Source organism: Mirounga angustirostris, unplaced genomic scaffold, assembly GCF_029215605.1.
Source record: "Mirounga angustirostris isolate CCGP_5_RB_7025 unplaced genomic scaffold, mMirAng1.0.hap1 SCAF_8, whole genome shotgun sequence".
Classification (NCBI taxonomy): domain Eukaryota; kingdom Metazoa; phylum Chordata; class Mammalia; order Carnivora; family Phocidae; genus Mirounga; species Mirounga angustirostris.
In genome coordinates this window covers 75,019,151-75,040,475 of record NW_026991716.1, presented here as the reverse complement: position 1 = coordinate 75,040,475, position 21,325 = coordinate 75,019,151, and the positions used below count along the sequence as shown (strand labels likewise).

The window sequence follows — 21,325 nt, the reverse complement described above, 5'->3', positions numbered from 1 at the left end:
TTACTGCATAAATGACAGGAATAAATAAGCACTGGAAGCCTGTATGTGATATCCATAATCATTTGATAATATGGCATTCATACAGATAACTAGTTTTGTATTGGACTGATGATAGTTTCCGTGGGCAAAAGATTGGTGACAATTTTTTACATTATTAATGCTGTATTTGATTTTTTAGGTACCTGAATAACAGTACAACTTTTACAAAAAATTTTTTGCTTATAAAATGGGTTCATTATCTACTCTCCTAGACATTTCATTAATGGTTTTTTATTTAATTTTTACAGTTCACAAGATATACTATACTACAATATTCAACAGATAATACAATTTCTGCTATCACTCGCTTTTTATCCAAAGCGAAACAATTTGGTTCTGTACATCTTTCAAATCTATTCATTTGCAGGATAAAGCTGGTTTTGCAGAGTTTAATAAATGAATGCAAGAAGCTACCTGGGAAGGGCAAAGCATCCAGTTCATTCAAGGATCCTGTAATCTGATACTATTACTGTTCTCCCTTGCAGTCCTAAATAGGTTCCATAATCTTATTTCCTAGCCCCTCATTATGACAGGTTTTGTTTTTAGCACTCTTATTACCGAAATTAATCTGACTTGGACTGTTAGGTTGGCTAAGTTTTCTATTTCCCATTTGTTAAATCACTGTGGGAATGGTATCAGGACAACTATGTCCTGAATTTTAAAGGTCTTTTAAGCCTGTTTTCTGCATCGGCTGGCTTTCCTCTCTCCCACTCACAGCCTCTTCTTTTTTCTCTTGCTTAGTTCCTTTTACACTCAAGCTGTGTAGGGGATTTAAATTCCAACCCGGAACTCGGACTGGCGCGCCTTGAATGACGGGAGTCGTAGTTTTCGTGACTCCTCCTCAATCGCTTTTCACGCCGATTCCCTTCCAGAGTGAAAAACTACAACTCCCAGAATGCGCCTATGGGAGCGTGTCCACCCCTGTGCGCACGCGCCCTGAGGCCGCAGAATTTGAATCGGCGGCGTTGTTATTGACGCCATATTGGGGCCGGCGGCGGGTGGAATAGTCGTACAGTGGAGGGGGAAGCGGCTGGACGTGACCGCTTGAGCTCCTCCTGCCGCCGCCACTTCGCAATCTCTCCGCATCGACCGCCACTCTCAAGCTTCTGACCTTACTCGGGCGTATTAGTAGCCGCGTTCCAGCCTCATACCTCACGGGGCTGGTATCGACTTCCGAAGGGAACCGGTCTCAGCGCAGGAGCGCCTCAGGCGCGGCGCAAAGCTCGAACGGACGGCGGGGGCGGCCGGAGCCTCTCCCGGGGGAGCTGTGCCTGAGGAGGCGGAAGAGCCCCCCTGACGCGGCTGTCGTGAGCGGCCGCCACCGCCCCTCCCGCTCTCGCTCGGGCCGGCCGGGCCACTGCCCCTGCCGCGGAGGGAGCGGCGGCGGCGGCTCTTATCTCCTCACTGGCGCTCCACCACCCGCCTTTCTGCTCTTGAGCCCGTCGGTTAGGTTCTCCTCGAGTCCCCGCTCTCCCCCACTTCCCTCACCCTCCCCTCCCGTCACCCTTCCCCGACCCCACCCGAGCCCGGTCCTCGGCTGCCCCGGCCATGGCGTGCGGAGCCACTCTGAAAAGGACTCTGGATTTCGACCCGCTGCTGAGCCCGGCGTCCCCGAAGCGGAGGCGATGTGCGCCATTGTCGGCGCCCACCTCGGCTGCTGCTTCTCCGTCGTCGGCGGCGGCCGCCACCGCCGCCTCCTTCTCGGCTGCCGCCGCCTCACCGCAGAAGTATCTCCGAATGGAGCCGTCCCCCTTTGGCGACGTCTCCTCCCGCCTCACCACAGGTGGGACTCGGCCCCGCAGCCGCCGGGGTGGGCTGGAGAACGGGGGTCCTGGGACGCGGAACGCGGCCCCAGGGGTGGGGGTGCCGGACTGGTCCTCCTCCTTAGCAAAGTAGTAGAGCGACCTCATTTCTTTTAGTTAGGTCCTCCAGCCTCGGCGACACAATAGAAATGGCCTGATGTCAAGGGGGTGGGGGAGTCGGGGGGTGGGGAGGGTAGGGGCTGCGTCTTGCCGGGTATTGTGGGGAAGAGGAAGATCCTTTTCTTTGGGCTGAATGACTGGAATTGAGTGTTTCCGTAGTCTGGAGAGCCCCAGCGGAAATGATCAGAGAGGGTGATATTCATAAATTTAGGCGAGAGAAGGGTAACATTTCACCCGAATCTCGATGTCTGTCTCCCTGAATCGATTGGTTGCAGCTATTAACTGTGGGACTGGGTGGTTTGAGGCGAGGCGGCAGCCCCTCCTCCAGTTCAGACATGGCTGATTTTAGTACAGAGGGGGTGGGGGGTGGGGTGGATGTCACTGGGGCGAGATCTAGGCCTGTCATTAATCACCCACAAGAACGCCACTTTGGCTGAGTCAAGACCTGTTTCCCTAGCAGGGTCAACAACAAAGAAAATGCTCTTCCCGAGTACTGTAATATGATCATCCTATACGTCTAGACCCTGAGAAACTTGAACTTTTAATGAAAAGCGAATTGTATTGAAAATTGGGCCTGAGTAGTTGCTTTTAGTTGGAGGTGCTCTATTTCTCCTCAACAGAGTATGTTGGGGGAGAACAGCTTAGGCCTTAAGAATAATAAAGAAATCAACCCAAGATTCTAAGGGACTTAAGACTGTCTTTGCTTTTCATCTTGAAACATTTCCTGAAAGTGACTATGGGCAAATGCCTTTTGGCTGCTTTGTACTGCATGTGTATGCCCACTTTTTTCTGTACTTTGAAAATCCTTGTGTGCCCCTGGCACAGTCCTAGGATAGGCTTTTGTGGACTGGTAGTGTAAATCTCTTTTGTGTGTATAGCATGCAAAGGTTTCATATTTGAGCCTTTGGTAATATCATCTGCAGACAAAGCCTTTTCATAGTTTAAGTGTTTTGTTATTAGCTTTTAAAAAACTGTGAGCAATATATACCTCTATATTTAGTAACTTCATTTGGAATTGTTTTGTTCAAGTCAGGTTTTTAAATATCCTTCCTCAGATTTTTAGGGACACCCTCAAATGCCTAGGCTACCATTTCTGCTACTAAGTATTTGACCTCACTTAAGGATATACTGTTTTAGAGTTGTAGCGGGTTTTCAGAGGAATTCTCAGATAATTTTATTTAGTAACTATACCTAAACTTCCTTGTATGTAAAGGCATTCACTGATTTGCTGTTAGGCTTTGCATTAAAAAAGAAACAATCAGTGTTGAGAATGTGCTGGTGATTAACATTATTTTTAGAGTTTGTCTTTTTAGTCAAATGGTATCATTTGAAAATTGAAATGATACCTAGGAATCTGTACTTAACAACAAATAAGGCCACTTAAAAATAGCCCTGGCTAACTAGCCATAAATTTCAGTGGAGCTGGTGAATTAATACAATGTTAGGTTTCAGAGTTAAAGTATATGTCAACGCTGCAATAGTCTTGAGCATATATGGTAAACCAGCCAGGAGCTATAATACTTGTTTTCACTTTAAAGGGAACTTATTCAGAAAGAATTGGGATCCTTTACAAATTTGTCGTTTCATTGATGCATTTGTAGCATTGGTTAATGCAGTTGGCTCCACACTGTCTCAAATTGTAGTTGAATGGACAAAAATTTAGTAAAATGACTGGAGTTACTGAAATTGTTTAAGCCTGATGTTTCACATTCACGTTTTACAAAATATTGCTGTCTTCTCTTCTTCAAGGTGTCTTTGACATCTACTCTGGAAGTTTGATCATATCATGAACTCTTAAAATCACACCCTAATTAATAATTTTGAGTCTGCTAAAAGAGAATTTAGTTTTTTCAGCTGACTTGAATATTAACAGAAAAAGTTGAAAAGCCGTTGAAATTGCTTAAGTTTTGAATTGTAAAATTTATCTTTTTTACTGTAATTTTGAATAATATTCTACATGTAATTTAATTTGGCTTTGTTTTTAGATGGCCAGCTTGGGCAGGCTCCTGTGTGGTTTTGTAGTAATGTTGTCATAATGGGAGCTGCAGTGTTGTGCAGGTATCAAAGACCTTTTCAGTTTTCTTGTCCCCAATCTTGGAAATAATTTTTCCAAGCACTTAATTTTTAGATTTTTGTTTTAACAGTGGTAATTCTCAAACTTTACAAGAGTGAATATCTGTAGATCTTTGGCTGAAATAAGTAGCTAGGGTTGGAAATGGAAGGTAATTTACAAAGCTGAGATCCACTGGGACTCTGTGGAAACTTTGTTTTCCTTTCATTTCTGTGAGTTCAAGTATAATTTAAACAATTTAGAACTAGAGTATTGAAGTGAATTTTTTTCAGAGCATGCATATAATTTATTGTTTTATCATCGTTCTTTGCTGGTACTTACATAGTGTGTTTTGACCTGTAGCTGAATCACGTTGTGACTTTACTAGTTTCAGGAACTTGGACTGAACCCCTAGTTTATTTTAGTCATCCCAGGAAGGTGATTCCAAAGTTTGACTTGATGACTATTTAAATAATTTAAATCTGTATTTTTCAAACTGTTGCAGCTTAAAGCCAGGAAAAAGGAAAGGGCTGGCAAAAAAAAAGTTTTATTGGAACACAGCCATGCTCATTCTTTTTTTTTTTTTTTCCCTTAAAGTATGGTCCATTGCAGGCTACAACTGCAAAGCTAGTATTTGTGACAGAGACTGTATTTTCCCACAGCTCAAGTATTTACTGTCTGATCCTTTACAGAAAAAGTGTGTCCACCCCAGCTCTAGGATGTTAGCAGTAAGGTTTATAAAACCCAGGATATGAAAAAGGAAAAGTGAATGGGGGAGGGTGGGTAGACTGGTTGGGAAAATGAATACTTCTACCAGTAGCTGCATCAGTACTCACCCTGGTAAGTTAGTTGAAAACAGATTCAGAGTGTTCTGTATACTTCTCCATTGGGTTTTGAAACATCTCAGAATATTATCATCTCTTAGCCAAAGATTGTCATAACATTCCCAAGAACAAAATTATTTTAATAAAACTGAGAAGTCAAATAACAAGACACTGTGTCAGTCAAATCAAACACATTATTTTTCATAATTGTGTACCGAATGAGAGGTTTGGTGAAGAGATCCTCTTGTGGATGTCAACGCTTTGGGAGTTTTCTAGGCACTTTTATACACATTGTTTAGGTCTTGTTACCATTGCTCCAGTCTGCCTTAGCAATTGAGTTGGATGAAGAGTTAAATTCCTTTGTAAGAACTCATTGTATTTGCTGGAAACTTGCCATTAAAAATGGAAATTGCAGCTTGTGAATGGGGAAGGGTTTACAGGAACTTAGATTGTTCAGTAGACATTGATGCATGCCTGCAAACGGAGACACCAGCTGGCTTAAATGAAGTATAAACGGTTCTAGGCAAACAAATGAGATGTCTGTTGGAGGAGGCAGCATTTCACTTCAGATGTCATTTATATTGAGCCAGAAGTGTTTTTAATATTTTGTGGTTATTTAGACAGCTGTTAAATTGCTTCTAGTTTCTTAGTGGATTTGGCAAATAGACTGTTTTTAATGGTCTTTGTACTTCAAATTTTAAACCTGATATTTTACTTAGGACCTTATGTAACTGTAGTTATTTCATATTTCTATGGATTATGCATTTAAGAATCGTGTGAGTTTATGACCTTTAAAAGCAGAGCACAGTTGTATTCATTACTGAGCTATTCTGTTTTGAAAGTAGAAAAATAAAGCCTAACTTGAGCACAGAAACACGTAAGGTAAACATGACTAGGTCAGGAAGCGGTTAGCCCTTCTTTAGTTATAGATGCTAATAGTTACCATGGTTGCCACAGAAATAATCTGGGATGTGAAATATTTCTTTAGTTCTTGAATGGCTTTACAGGAAAAAAAAAATACACTGTGTAAATAGTCAGATCTTTTACTAAGTGTTTGATGGACCCAGGAAGACACAATGGTAGAAAATCACTTCTGTTTTAAAAGGTTGTGAATAAAAGATTCAGTGGAAATGCCAGTATTTGCGTATTTTTTCTAATTGAAAACAAACTCTTGATTCTCCCTCCACTTAAAGAATACAGAATGATAATATGGGTTAAGTTTGGACCTCTTGGATAGGTGGTTCATGAAACTAGATAAAAGTATTGGGGTTCTGGTCTTTTTAAATACCTATAACTAATTAACCAGCAAGTTGTGGTCCCCGCAGTCTTTGCATTAACACTGTGCTAGTATTGTTGACTCACAGATGTTCTCTATGCATATGTGAAACCACAGCGAATTTCTTGCCTTTGAAAAAGTGTGAAGGGTGGAATACTTGTTCAAGCCTATATGAACCAGTGTGGCATCTGCAGATGGTAAAGAAGTCTTTAACAAATGAATGTAGTTCAAGAGATTCATCTTTAATTTTATTGCTCAGCTTACCAATGTTTCTCAGCTTTCTAAACACATCTGGGAAATGTGATCTACCAATATCAGTCTTGTAGCAAAGACTCTTAACAGGAATTGCCCCCTAAAAAAAAAAAAAGAACAGGAATTGCCCCCTGATTTTGAGGGGTTATGGTGGGTTATATGGGACTTGTATAGTTTGAAAGTAACCCCAGAGGTATTCTTATCTGCCATACCTTCCCTCTTAATGTCTTATCACAAAATTTTAAGATATTAAATTTATTTGTTGAATTAATCAAGCCTTGGCATTTCCCAAGGTTCTTAAGAGATGCTGAAGTTAAAAAAAAAAAAAAGTAATTTCCTTTCTACCCCTTATTCTGTACCAGTTTTTCTTTTTACATTGTTTTATGACAATATAGCCACAATATGTGACAGCATGTTTTAAAGAAAAGATTGTGACTCAAACAAATGAGTAGTAATAAGAAATGCAGCAGTTAGTTTTAAGACTGAATAATACTTTTTCTGGTATTTATTTTGGGCCTTTTTTTAAGATTTTATTTATTTGACAGAGAGGTAACACAAGCAGGGGGAGTGGGAGAAGGAGAAGCATGCTTCCCACAGAGCAGGGAGCCCCATGTGGGGCTCAATCCCAGGACCCTGGGACCATGACCTGAGCTGAAGGCAGACGCTTAACGACTGAGCCACCCAGGCACCCCTATTTGGGGCCTTCTGATTAGAATTTTGCAGTTTGCCAGATTGTGTCATCTTTGTGATGGTAGGGGTTTTTTTGTTGGTAGTGGTTTTTAACCTTCCAGCATTAGAAAGACAGCTCATAATATGCTTGTAGTTTGTCTTGGGGGTTATAACTTACTTTCCTCCTCCCTTTAAAAATCATTAAGTCATTAGTTTTTGTTAAGTGTCATAGGCAGATCATCCTGAAATGAACTAGTGCTTTGCAACATTTTGATTACTAAAATTATCTTTCCATTAATACATCTTTTGGGTTTGACTTAATTTTTAGTTTCTAGGTCTATTCATGTACCTGGTTTTTCTCAACATTATTAAAAATCTAAATATTTACTGTAGAAGTCACTTGTTCACGCTTTTATGAACCTCATTTGAGTTCCAGATACTGGTTAAGCAAAGAGACAGTCTCTCAAGGGATGGATAGAACCACCACTGTGGATACTTTATTAGCTAGCTAAACTTGAATAAAGATACTGTAATCCTTATGTTTTATCAGTATTATCTATTTTAATTCCTTGTGGACATTCATCATCTACCTAAGTATATCCACCTTTGGCAGCGTAAGTATTGAAATTGATTTACTGATTAAATCACACTATTACTACTTTGAAACCTTAAAGTGATTCTTTTTTTTTTAAGGTGAGAATTGAAGCTTGTTTATTGGCTGTTTCTGAAATTGTCTTAGTATATGATGTATATTCTGACTTTAGTTTAGCATTCATTTTCATTTCCATTAATGTTAGAAACCTCCCTCCAAAAAGCAAACTAAAGGTTGGCGGGGAGGGACCCAGAAGAGTTGATTTTGTTTTGTTTCTTTTAAAAAAAAATAGTACTGTTGAACTGATCTAGCAATTGAAAAATAGGATGTAGAGAGAAGGGTTGCCTGGGTAGCACAGTTGGTTAAGCATCTGACTCTTGGTTTTGTCTCAGGTCCTGATCTCAGGGTCGTGAGATTAAGCCCCGTCCCCACTGCCTGCCTGGCTCAGTGCTTGAGATCCCTCTTCCTCTCCTCCCCTCCCAACCCCCCGCTAAAATAAATAACTAAATCTTTTTTTAAAAAAATGTAGAGTGGAATTTGAAAAATTGCAGAAAACCAATTTTTCAAACATTATTGTTCCTAAACTTTGCCTTTTAATTTTTCTAGAGAATTGCCTTGTTCCTGTTACTAAAATACAATTCTCTGAAAGAAAAACTCTTCTAAGTGGTATAATTGGCTAAAAGTACAGGAAGTTTTAGGTTGATGTGACAGAACAGGGGAACCTGATGTTTACTGTAACAACCATCCTTGGTCCAAGGTGAAATGGTACATTATCAGAGGCTGGCACTGTTGTAATCAGTCCTATATGTGTGGCAATGCTGACCTACCAATTTAGAATAATTCTCCCTTTTAAAATATCAGCTAACATTTCTGGTTAGATAAAGATGCCTGTCCTAAGAGGACGCAGTTTAGAGATGTTGAAGTATCCCTTATATAAATACTTGAATGTGACATGAAGACTTTGAAATAATTATTCTCGCCAGTGATCACAGTTTTAGGGCTCTGGGTAGATGAGAATTATGCACTGCCTTGGTTACTGTTATCTTAACAGAGTTTGAAGTTTCAGGGTATGAAGTATCAATAATACATAGTAGTAATTGACATCCTGGTTTTTAAAAATTAGCTTTCCTCCTTGTGGTTTATTGTAATTTAGGTACTTGTGGAATACCAGCTAGGTACTGTAGTAATATAATACTGGGGAGGGCAGTAGATGCTGAGCTTAAGTCCTGATGTCAGGCTTGGCTCTGCTTTGTTCCAGCTGCATGACCTTTCAGAAGACATTGAAGCAAAGCCACATTTTCTTCATCTATAAAATAATGCACATGATGATAGTAATATCTGCCTCTTAGGATGGTTGTGAGGATTAAGAGCATTTCCTGTCCCTAAGTGCTAGAGAGTCACAGTGGGGCAGCCTCAAATGGGACTTTTTATACTGTCCAGCAGTCCTGCCATTTCAGCGAATAACCATGCCTTCTACTTCACAGATAAAATAAGAGCCATCTAATGGCAGCTTCTTCATTTTTCCCAGTACCAACACCACCAATATTTGTGCCTATTCTGTTTTCCTTTTAATATTACTGAGGAAGTTTAAATGAGATAATTAAAGCACTTTACACAGTGAGAGAAGAATTCCCCTTCTCCGAGGGAACCTTACCCTCTTGATTATTTTTCTCTTTCAACTGGACCTTTGCTTTTGGCTTTAAATATTGTCAAGACTTCCATTGTAAAATAACAAAACATCCTCGTTTTTCTCCAGCAGTCATCCAGATTCTTCCACTTGAAAAACAAATTCAGAGAGTTTTCAAATAGCTCTTGTCAAGTCACCAGTGATTTCTGTGGCTTATAATCAATCCTCATTTTGTTTGACCTTACAGCATTTATACTGTTCTCCCACTCACTTCTTTTTGAAATAACTTTTTTCCTTCTGTGACAACACTTTTCTTCCACTTCTGGTTGCTGTTCTCATCTGGCCATTAAACTTAGGAGTTCCTTAGGTTCTAGATTCAGCTTCAGTCCTCTAGCTTAATAGCTCCATAAGCAATCACATGCATGCTCCTGACTTTATTTTTCACTTACAGATGAAGCTCTAATTTATTTATTTAGTTCAGATCACTCCTCTCAATTCTGGTCATGGTGAGTTTGGACCTTTTATTGTTATATCTTCCCAGAAGCCATTCCTCCCCCAGAAATCAGGATTTTTGTGAAATGTGAATTTTAAATATTCACAGCTAATTTACAAAATATATGGGATAAACAAAAGATGTCTGTGGACTTCCAAACACTGCCTTCTGGTATGAAAGATAGTCTAAATTGCTTTTTTAAAGCAGATGTAATAGAAAAGTAAATGCATTTGTTCACGGTCAGTCACATAACATGAATTTCATATTTTAAGGAAGATGTTTTAGGAAAAATGAATCAATATGTTTCCTGTAATGAATAAGTTTAATTTGATTTACAATCAAGTTTAAATTGATTTATAGAATATTTTCCTGCTAGAGAGGGGCATGTCTAATTTTGAACTACAAAAGCCATGCAGGTTCGGATGGCAAATATTTTTGTAGTTGAAATAGTCTGTTACTGCTTTTTTTCTCCCCTCTATTTCCCAGAATGTCCAATAATAAATAAACCAACCACTTCACTTTTTAATTGCCACAGCAGGGGAGTTATTATTTTAAGGAGGGGATAGAAATATAAATGCCCATAGTTCCCAGGCAAGTAATATAAATGAGTGAAGTGAACTACATGGGAATTAGTGAATTCCAGCCTTGCTGCTGATCTGCAGCATCACCTGGAAACACAGTAGAAGTGCAGAATTCCAGGCTCCATCCCTCACAGTCTACATTTTAACAAAATCCCTGGGTGGTGTTGGATGCATTAAAGTGTTAGAAGCATTTGAGAATTTCTGCCTGAAAGGTAGCAGCCACTCTTCAGCTGAATTTTGTACATAGTCCGGTTTTCCTCTCTTAACCGTAGCCAGAAATCTGACTTTTAATTAAAATCATGAACTTTTTAAATGTTGGCATAAATTCACACTTCTTTTTAAGAAGAAGCTTTTCAGGCCAGATATGTCTTTGAGCTCAGTTTATCCTGTGTATCATCAGTTTGCAACTCTGGTTTCCAGGTAAGTTATAGCTTACCCTGTGTGTGTGTGTGTGTGTGTGTGTGTGTGTTGCTTTACTTGTAGGACATGGGTTTGTTCTTCAACTTGATCATGATGCCTAGAGTCCTCAAGGAGTCAGTTCTCTGTCCTTCTGGACCTTACCTTGTTTTCATGGCCATGGTTAACTGTAATAGAAGCTGGACTTTTTGCCATGGCATTAGATGTTTTCTGTAGCATGTATATTTTGGGTTTTGGATTTTGGATGGTTCAATATCCCCTTTCTCTTCCCTGTTTACTGCTTTTTTGGTTTTCCTAGATTGTAAGCTATTTGAGAGAAGATACAGATAGTAAAGAGCTAAACATCAAAAGCAACAAAGCTAACATATCCCTTTAGAATCTGGTGTAATATAAAATATAGAGGTATGAAACAATAATTATTGGATAGCAGGGAGGAACCTCCTGCTGAATGAGCGTTGTTGGACTCCTTGCATCAGTGACTCCCATTGTGCAGTTAATTTGTAAAATTTATACTTACACCTGCAGGGTTTTAACAGATTGAGTCATTTGTTTCAAATAAGTAATCGTTGGCTATTATAGTACCAGTGAAATAATAGAATTTGATTGTGATTATGATTTTTCTTCCTCTTATAGGATATAAGTGAATGCCTCTTTTTTTTTTTTTTTTTTTTTTTTTTTTAAAGATTTTTTTATTTATTTGAGAGAGAGAATGAGATAGAGAGAGAGAGCATGAGAGGGGGGAGGGTCGGGAGGGTCAGAGGGAGAAGCAGACTCCCTGCCGAGCAGGGAGCCCGATGCGGGACTCGATCCCGGGACTCCAGGATCATGACCTGAGCTGAAGGCAGTCGCTTAACCAACTGAGCCACCCAGGCGCCCAAGTGAATGCCTCTTTACAGTAAAATATTATATATTGTAAACTTATAATCTAAGCCAGTTGCTTTTGAAGCATTGTAGATAATACCCTAATGTTTACAGCTGTATTATGCTTATTAGGATTCACGTTAATCCAAATAGAAGTTAAAACTCTTAGATACAATTTGACCGTCTTGTGTTAAAATTTGGTTCCAGGTCTCTTTGACGTAGTAGTAATTTTAAAGTGAATTAAAAATGTCATCAACTCATTCTTTTTAGTTAGAAAGTTCTTGGCTGAGTAAGAACATTGTCCTTAAGATTTCTTCAAGGAGAACATAAGAACTGTTAGTTTCTGGACAGATGTCCTGGGAAAATAATTTATTTACAGATAGGCCTCCATAGCAACTGTTAATTGTGTATGTTTTAATTTATAAAGTAGACATGGCAATGTCTAGTATGTAGTTCAGAAATCTGGATTTTGGTTTGTTACTTTATTTGGGGCAGTTCCTTATTTTTAGGTCTTAATGGCTTACTGCAGGTTTTCTGTACTTAATTGTGTACAGGTAGGTTTTACATTTCATATGTGTTCCTGCCTAAAACTGACAAACTTTGAAGATTTATTTTATTAATTATTTTTAAAGATTTTATTTATTTGTCAGAGAGAGGACAAGCAAGGGGAGTGGCAGGCAGAGGGAGAGGGAGAGGCAGGCTCCCTGCTGAGCAAGGAGCCTGATGCAGGAACTTGATCCCAGGACCCTAGGATCATGATCTGAGCCAAAGGCAGACACTTAACCGACTGAGCCATCCAGGCGTCCCCATTTTATTTTTAATCCCGTTGTTTGAATTACCTGTTTAGATGAACTTTCACTTTATTTTTTCAAAGATACTCCATAGAGAAATTGGCATGTAAGGGTACAAAAATGTCTAATTTTTGTCTAATGACTAATTATGTCAGTAGGAAAATGGCAAGTCTGTGCAGGTCTGGAGCAAAAGTTTGGCTTCACATGTCACAGATTTTTAGACATCTCATTGACTCTCTCTAGAAAGACATTTGTAGTTGCTTTTAATTCCGTATTCCTCCCTTTGTTCAGTTCCATCTTTTTGCTGTTTCTCTTCCCTGTGCCAACTGTTATTTCTTAATCCCATCAACTGCTTTCTTTTTGTATTGACCTTATCGTGCCCAGGCTTTCTTAAGTAATCAGTGGCAACTAAGAAGAGTAAAACAGTTTGGGAGTAGGCTTAATGTTGCCACAAGCCAGGCTTTTTCTTTTCACATTTATGTAGATTTTTTTGCTCAGTTTATTTTTTTAAATATTCCAAAGGAATAAGTGCTGACTCACTGATAATCTCTCACCTGTTAAGGAGGTGGAATTTTGTTGGCAATCTTTATTTGGCAATGAAAATGCCATTAGTCACAGAATTTCCTGATACTGACTTTCACGTAGACCTAGTACAGTGGAAGAAAGTCTTAGTATTTTATGGTAAAAGGAGGATATAGTTTTTAGGATTTTGAAAAGGGATATAACAACCATTTGTGGTGTAGTTTGTTAGGACGATAACTGTATTTTGCTGTAAGTGATTTGTTGCGAATTCAATCTATACACATAAGCCAAATACGAAGGCTGCATGGGGGGTAGGAGGGATGGGGTGGCTGGGTGATAGACATTGGGGAGGCTGTGTGCTATGGTGGGCGCTGTGAATTGTGTAAGACTGTTGAATCACAGATCTGTACCTCTGAAACAAATAATACATTATATGTTTAAAAAAAAAGGGGGGGAAGAATGAAGGGGGAGAAATCGGAGGGGGAGACGAACCATGAAAGACTATGGACTCTGAAAAACAAACTGAGGGTTCTAGAGGGGAGGGGGATGGGGGGATGGGTTAGCCTGGTGATGGGTATTAAAGAGGGCACATTCTGCAGGGAGCACTGGGTGTCACACGCAAACAATGAATCATGGAACACTACATCAAAAACTAATGATGTAATATATGGTGATTAACATAACATAATAATAAAAAAAATAAACTGGAATGTGCTACTGATATATATGTGAAGCTTCATTTGACTTTTTCTTTAATGGAGCATAAATTGTGTTGGCAACACAGTGTCAGATACTACATATACTTGGGATAGAGTGTCACTTGCCAGTTTGATTATAGATGGCTAGATTTAAGTAGTTCAAGACTAAGTAGACATAAGAACTTTATTGATGAACAGAAGACCTTCATGCACCTGGCATAAGAAGTGACTTCAGTCAGCCAGGTATCTAGGTTGGTTTAGAATGTTAAGTTGTGGAAAATTGAATCTGGGGAAATTTCTTGAGTTAACCTCTCCAAACTGAGATAAATGAATTTGAGGCTTGCAGTTAGCTGAGATCTTGGTCAAGTTAAATTGGATTATTCACTGAATAACACTGTTGATTACACGTTACCAATATTAGAGCATTCATGCGCAGAGTGAGGCTTACATGACATAGTTGCATCATATTAGATGTAAAAAAGCATTGCAGGCAATAGCATTCAAAATTATTCAGTTCTTTGGGGCCCCTGGGTGGCTTAGTCGGTTAAATCCTACTCTTGATCTTGGCTCAGGTCATGATCTCAGGGTCTTGGGATGGAGCCCCACAGTGCTTGAGGATTCTCTCCCCACCCCTCTCCTGCTTGTGCATATGTGTATACGTGTGTTCTCTAAATCTTCTTAAAAATTCTTCAGCTCTTTAATTGACAATATCAAGTTGGCAAAGATGTAGGGCAGCTGGAACTCTCTCATATATTGCTGGTAGGAATGTAAAATGGTACAATTACTCTGGAAGATGGTTTGGCAGTTTAAAGTAAAGCATGCACTTACCACATAATCAGGCCATCCAGTTCCCCTTCTAAGTATTTATCCAAGAGAAATGAAATTTATCCACCTTTAGACTTGTACTTGAATATTCATAGTAGCCTTATTCATAATAGCCCCAAATTGGAAGCAATCCAAATGTCCATTAAAAGATAAGGTGTGTGTGTGTGTGGACACACACACAATGGAGTACTAATTTAATAAAGAAAGGACTTACTGATTCATGCAACATCATGTATGAATCTCAAAAGCATTTTGCTGAGTGAGAGAACCAGACAAACAAATCTATACTTTTTATGATTCCATTTATATGAAATTTTCAAAGGCAAAAAAATTTTTTTGCGTAGTGAAAGATGAATATTGCAGTGGTAATGAAGGTGAGGGTGGTGAATAGGGGCATGAGGGAACTTTTTGGGGTGATAAAGTTCTTTATTATGATTGTGATGGTTTTAAGACCTGTATGTATGCATTTGTGAGAAGCTGTCAAATTGTACATTTAAATTGGTGAGTTTATTTTGTAAATTATACCTTAAAAATTCCTTAGCTTGTTAGGTCATCTCTTTAAGTATTAGATGGTATGGAAATTTTAAAGTTTTACTACATCTTAATCCTAGGCTAGATCTTGTTTGAGACTATCAAATGAACAAATTGAGTTTGTTACAGCTATTATTTTGGTACATCATAGTTGCACTTTGATTTTTGTGAATAAAAGGAAGACTAACATAATCTTGAACAGTTGTGGTAGTCAAAGAGTAAGTCTCACAAGAGATGTTAAGGTCAAGTTACTCTGAGTCTAGTACGTTTGAAGTCTTGTGAATAAACTTTAGGATGTTTTATGTACATAACCCTTTTTATCAGAATGGTGGTGGCTTTGATCGGAAAGTGATAAATAAGTGAAGCTTGCTGTCAGAGACCAAAACATCATTACTTTTAAAACCTTTTAGAACATTGCTACTAAAGAGTTATTAAAAAATAAGGATATCTGGGGTGCCTGGGTGGCTCAGATGGTTAAGCGTCTGCCTTCGGCTCAGGTCATGATCTCAGGGTCCTGGGATAGAGTCCCCCATCAGTCTCCCTTCTCCTTGGGAGCCTGCTTCTCCCTCTGCCTCTCTCTCTGTCTCTCATGAATAAATAAATAAAATCTTTAAAAAAAAAAAAAAAGGATATCTGTATTTGTCCTGTTATAGGAAGTTGCAGTAGTTTGGTTTGTTTTTTGTTTTTTTTTTTAGATTTTATTTATTTGAGAGAGAGCACAAGAAGGGGGAGGGTCAGAGGGAGAAGCAGACTCCCTGCTAAGCAGGGAGCCCGATGTGGGACTCGATGGAGGCAGTCGCTTAACCAACTGAGCCACCCAGGCGCCCAAATTGCAGTAGTTTTGTTGGACCCCTTATGAATCTTAAGAAACCCATTTTTACCAAGGTGCTTAATGGACAGCCATTTTACTTCACATTGGTAACTTCATTTTTAAATTACAGACTATTTCAAATAAATGGAAAAGGACTGAAAATGACCCTTTTAATATAAACAAATGTTAAGATTCTGAAAAATGTTACAGATAAAGTATCCCTTATACAACTGTCCAGTGTGATTCTTGGTACTTAAGCTGCAGATTCTTGTATATATAACAGATTTATTTACCCACAAAATTTACATAAATGGAATCTTCTTCACTGGATGTATCTTTTTGCATCTTGTTTCCTTTTTTCCCCCTCAGTTAAAATAATGAAATTGGCAGAATCTAGAATGTTTAAGGGACTGATTGATGTCCCCTTAGTCTTATCTTTCAAAATCCCTAAAAGTTCTTCTTACTAGAGAAAACAGTATGATGTGAGAAAAGATATAGTATTAAGTATATATCTAAGAAAACCACCAGTATTTTTTTTAAAAAAGGATTAGTCTCATGTAAATTTTTAGCCTTCAGCCGAGGTTTTCATTTTTAAATTAACACATCATTGTAGAATTGATTGCTAAAATTAGACTCCGTTATATTTATAAATCGTTTTATTGCCTGATAATTACCACCTTAATTTTTTGTTTAATTTGCTTTGGATTGGGATTAATAAATTTAGGATGTAGTTTCACATGGATAATCTTATCTAGGAGCTACGGTGGTGGTGAGAAAGTCTGTTTCAAGGGAAGTGGAAACCTCAAGGAGGGATTTTCTAGAGAGCCTAAATGGTAACTATTTTGAATTAGAAAATGAGCCATACTTGCCTAAAGGATATGCTTGATAGGATTTTACCTGTTTGGATGGTTGTGGTTGAAGATAATGGCCCTGTGGTATAGTGGTTCTTATTGAGTACCCGTTATGTACCAATCACTTTACACGGGTTTTTACCCCGAAGATTCAGAACAACACTTTTTGCTGTTAATACTGTAATAGTCACCGGTTCTGTTGAGTTTAATATTAATGGCCATGACCAATTTCATATGTGATAATTTTTTAGTTCCCATCCACTCTGTCATTTTGTTGACCTACTTACTGTCAGTTCTCACTGGTTTGTGCTTGTATATACATAATGCTCCCCACTTCTAATTATTTATGGTCTTTGAGAAGACTGTTTAACAGTTGTGTGTGATGAATAAGTAAGTGGCCTTTGAATTTGGGATTTTTAAGAATCTGAGTGAACTAAAGTGAACTAGAAGTTCACAAGATTCCTTTATCTTTACATTGAACGAAAAACTTAAGTTTATCTTTTGTTAATCAGTGCTAAGAAAGAATGGTGTTATAGAATAGCTGAATCCCGGGTGGTGTGTATGTGCTAGTTCCTAATGAGTGCTCCCATTAATGTTGAAACAAATTCCTCGAGAACATCAGTTTTCTGGATATTATTTGAAGAGGATATTTTCAGTGGATTGATTGTACTAAGTAATTGTTGGAAACCCAACCTTTTTTTAAACTTCATAGTTTTCATCTTGCCAAAAATTTTTTTTCTAGAACAAATTCTGTACAACATAAAACAAGAGTATAAACGCATGCAGAAGAGAAGACATTTAGAAACTAGTTTCCAACAGACAGATCCATGTTGTACTTCTGAGGCACAACCACATGCATTTCTCCTCAGTGGACCAGCTTCACCAGGTAATAATAAATTTAATAAGTGAAAGGAAATATTTAATATGGGAAAAGGTGATCAGAGTTGTTTTTAATCACTCAAGCTTCTGTTTTTTCCCCTTGGTTTTTAAAATATTTATACAAATAATTCATGATCTCTTAGAATATGGCACAGAGTAAGTACTTGCTACCTGGATTCTCACTACTCAGAGATGACCACCTGGATATAATATCCCTCAAGTGGACTTCCCCATAAGTGATATGATTTGTAGCCTTCATTAAGAAAAAAATATTAACAATATACCATGTATATTTCTCTGTTAAGTATAGATGTACCTTGCCATGGTTGAATACTATGCTATTTTGCGGACTTCCCATAATTATTTAACCATTAATGAAGATAATCAGACTGAATTTCTGGTATTAAAAGCATTTCCTTGTACATTACCCTCACACACTTGTCCTATTAGGATAGATTCTCAAAGGTGAAAAGTGGCTCTTATCTTTAGTAAAGTTCTCAGCAAAATAGTTCTCTTGTGACCAAAGTTGCCTGCCCCTTTCCCTTCCCTCCCAGCAGGGATAAGAAAACCTGGCAGAATAGAAAAATATTCAGGGGCTGCTGGCTGGCTCAGTAGAGACAGCATTCACCTCTTGATCTCAGGGTTGTGAGCTCGAACTCCACGTTGGGGGTAGAGTTTACTCTAAAAAAAAAAAAAATCAAAATCTATAAAATAGACAAAATCCTGCCAATTGGGGGTGGGGGCAGGTGAGTAAGCGGGTGAAACATTAGGGGAGATGAGGGTAGAGACTAGACTTAAATCAGCAGGAAACTAAGTTCATCATTATTCTTTTAGTCAGTTTACTTAGATCAACTAACTGGCAGCCTCAACTAACAAAGCTAGGAATTTGAAAGTAAAGATAGCCTTCATTGTTGTAGTTAAAGGTGGTATACTTTATCTTGTGATAGACACAGCTCTAACAAGCACAACTAACTGGTCCCTGCCATGCAGGTTTCAAAAAGCAAGTGAATAGAGGAATTGGGGGTACCAGGGACAGATACACAGAGTAGGACTATTGATAGCAAATCTGTGTATTTGAGTATGTATAAAAATATTTGCAGCAGTGTTAAAATAGATACATGATGTCATAATCCTGAGTTCTCAAAAGATTAATTTCAGATGTTCTTTTCAATAAATGAAGAATGATGTTTTTGGAAAATCAAAGTTCCTTAAGAGGAATGCATTCTGAAGAAATCTTTTATATCAAGTATCACTAGCTGATGATAAGTGGCTGTTCGACTAATAATCTTTAAGGACTTGGAACCATAAAATGTAATGTTGAATATTAGCAATATATTCTCCGTATTTATTTTTACCAAGCCATCTCCTGGCTGTTATCATTAATTAAAAAAACAAAAACTTTGTATCTTGTGCTTTTCTCCAGTCACCTTTAGACTTTTTACCTTATAATCTGATCGCATACATCTTGCTGTTTTTCTAGAGTTGTAAGCTGCTGATAGGATTAAACCTGTTTTAAGACTACTGATAGAAAATGCTTTTATATGAACACTGAAAAAGATCCAAATGAAACATCTTCAGTTAGAAGATACTTTTTATTTTTATGATGGCTCTAAATCATGTGCTTTTTCTGTTCATGTTATACATAGGGACTTCCTCTGCAACATCCTCACCATTAAAAAAAGAACAGCCCTTATTCACTCTACGGCAGGTTGGGATGATCTGTGAACGTTTGTTGAAAGAACGTGAAGAGAAAGTTCGAGAAGAGTATGAAGAAATACTGAACACAAAACTTGCAGGTATGAGATGAGCTTATTTTAAAGTCTCCCAGAAACTCACTGTAAGAAATGATTATTTCCCACGTGTTCTTAATGTCAATTAAATTACCCTTTCTATCCACTGGTTACAGTATGTTTTCTAAGAACCAGTTGAATTTCAGTTTAAGAAAAGAAATGAACCTTCTTGTAGCTCATGGCCCTCCTTAGTGACCTCAAGAAATTGTATTAGTTAACCAACAGTATTAACGTGAACTAGATTTTTCCTTTGATATTCCTGTGCTAAAAATTTGACTTTGGCTACTCAATTTGGTTTTGGATTTTTGGACTACATCTTTCATGATAACTTTCCCATCAGTCTAGACACATTTATTGTGTATGGTCAGTTAATTAGGATTTTTTTTCCCCCTGATTTTTAAGCCAGACACTACTGGGTATTGTTAAGTATAAGCTTTTTTATTCTAAAGTTGTTAAATGAAGGTGCTAATATAGGCAAGAGAATTTGCTTAGTATGTAACATCTTTTTCTGTGACATCTCATTAGGTTACATGTGGATGCTTTTCGACATACTTTGTTGTTTTCCTGTTTCCTCTCATTGCAGTAAACTGCCTTTCATAGATCACTTACAGTAAACTTTCAGAGTAGAAAGATACTTTTTTATTTCAAACCCTTTACTTTTAATAGGTTAAGAAATAAGCTCCCAGCCTATACATGAGGTCATGTGATTTGGACTAAAATGTAGGTTTCCTGACCAAGTTCTGCTCTTTCATTTGATAACACCACTATTATTACTATTACTACTGAGGTTATGTGTCTGATTCAAAGGGCCAACTTACAATTGTTTCACTGTACATTCCTAGATCTTTCAGTTTATCTGGCTCTATATTAGAGAGTATGTTTTGCCAATCATGTAATTGATATGTACCTTTATTTATAGAACAATATGATGCATTTGTGAAGTTTACGCATGATCAAATAATGCGACGATATGGAGAACAGCCTGCTAGCTGTAAGTATTTCATCTTTAAACTGAATGCAAACCATCTTTTAAAGAGAAGACATTTATTATAATTATCTACATACTCAAGAGAATTTAACAGAAAATCATGGAGAAAAAGGCTGGAGGAAACAGGCAGTAAAATTTTAGTAAGGTTTACTTTTGGTTACTTAAATACCTAAGGGTAGTGTTGGGGATGAAGATCTGGTATGTCTTTGAGTTTTGACCTGGACTTTGCACTAATTTTCCTTTTCCTCCCCCTTTAGATGTTTCATGAATCACGTTTTCTGCATTTGTGGGCTGCCTTGTTCCTTGTTGAGTTGTTACAAGAGGTCCTAATTATGACATGCAGCAATGCCAATACCCCCCTGTGAATACAGGTTATTTCAAGCTTTCGTCAGTGGCAACCACTCTTAGGCAGCAACTGGTTTTGGAAATTTCCCTGATGTCAGTACCATCTGGATGTGGACCTTTGCTACCTGTATTAATGCCAGTGGCCTCATTTGCTGTATCATTACAATTTGGCTTCTTATATTAATATGTTTGAAAAGGATTAAAGCTGGTATTCTAAGAACATGCCCTTCACTGGTTGTGTAAATAAAACTGTAGAATTGACACTTCAGATGAAATTAGTGTGATTTTAATTGTGCACTACAACCAAGCTGTAACCAGTTATTAATAATTTAGAATGTAATCCCAGGACATTATTAAGCAAATAGCCTACAGTGCTTCCTGTGAAATAGTGAAGGAGGGAGGGCATTTCTGTATTCCAGGACTTCTTGGGGTTTCAGAAAGGGTTTCTAGGATTTTTTTTTTTCTTAAGTTTTTTTGGGGGGGGGGTAGTTTTTATTTATTCTATCAGTCTTTTTAACAAATGTTTATTGCTGCATTTTTTTCCCAGTGTGTGTTTTACTGCCCTTGTAGTACTGGAATATAGTTGGAAGAATAAAACATTTACTTCTAATCTGCTTTACTGTACAGATGGGTAGTATTTGAATAAAGCCAGTGTTTTAAATGTAAGCATTTTCCAGGAATCAATGAAGTT

The 21,325-nt window shown here is 38.0% G+C and overlaps 1 protein-coding gene across 1 annotated transcript; it reads left to right on the top strand.

The window, feature by feature from the left end:
* Positions 1-1,002: 1,002 nt before the first annotated feature.
* AKIRIN2 (akirin 2) lies at positions 1,003-20,902 on the top strand. Its single transcript, XM_045867218.3, has 5 exons — positions 1,003-1,822; positions 17,375-17,518; positions 19,158-19,307; positions 20,221-20,292; positions 20,547-20,902. Exons 1-5 carry the CDS (start codon positions 1,588-1,590, stop codon positions 20,555-20,557), a joined length of 612 nt encoding a protein of 203 aa, XP_045723174.1. The 5' UTR covers positions 1,003-1,587; the 3' UTR covers positions 20,558-20,902.
* Positions 20,903-21,325: the final 423 nt, after the last annotated feature.

Coding starts and splice junctions, on each gene's coding strand:
- AKIRIN2 (XM_045867218.3), top strand. CDS start 1,588: ATGGCGTGCGGAGCCACTCTGAAAAGGACTCTGGATTTCGACCCGCTG. Junction 1,823..17,374: donor CTCCTCCCGCCTCACCACAG/GTGGGACTCGGC, acceptor TTTTTTTTCTAG/AACAAATTCTGTACAACATA. Junction 19,308..20,220: donor ACTGAACACAAAACTTGCAG/GTATGAGATGAG, acceptor CTTTATTTATAG/AACAATATGATGCATTTGTG.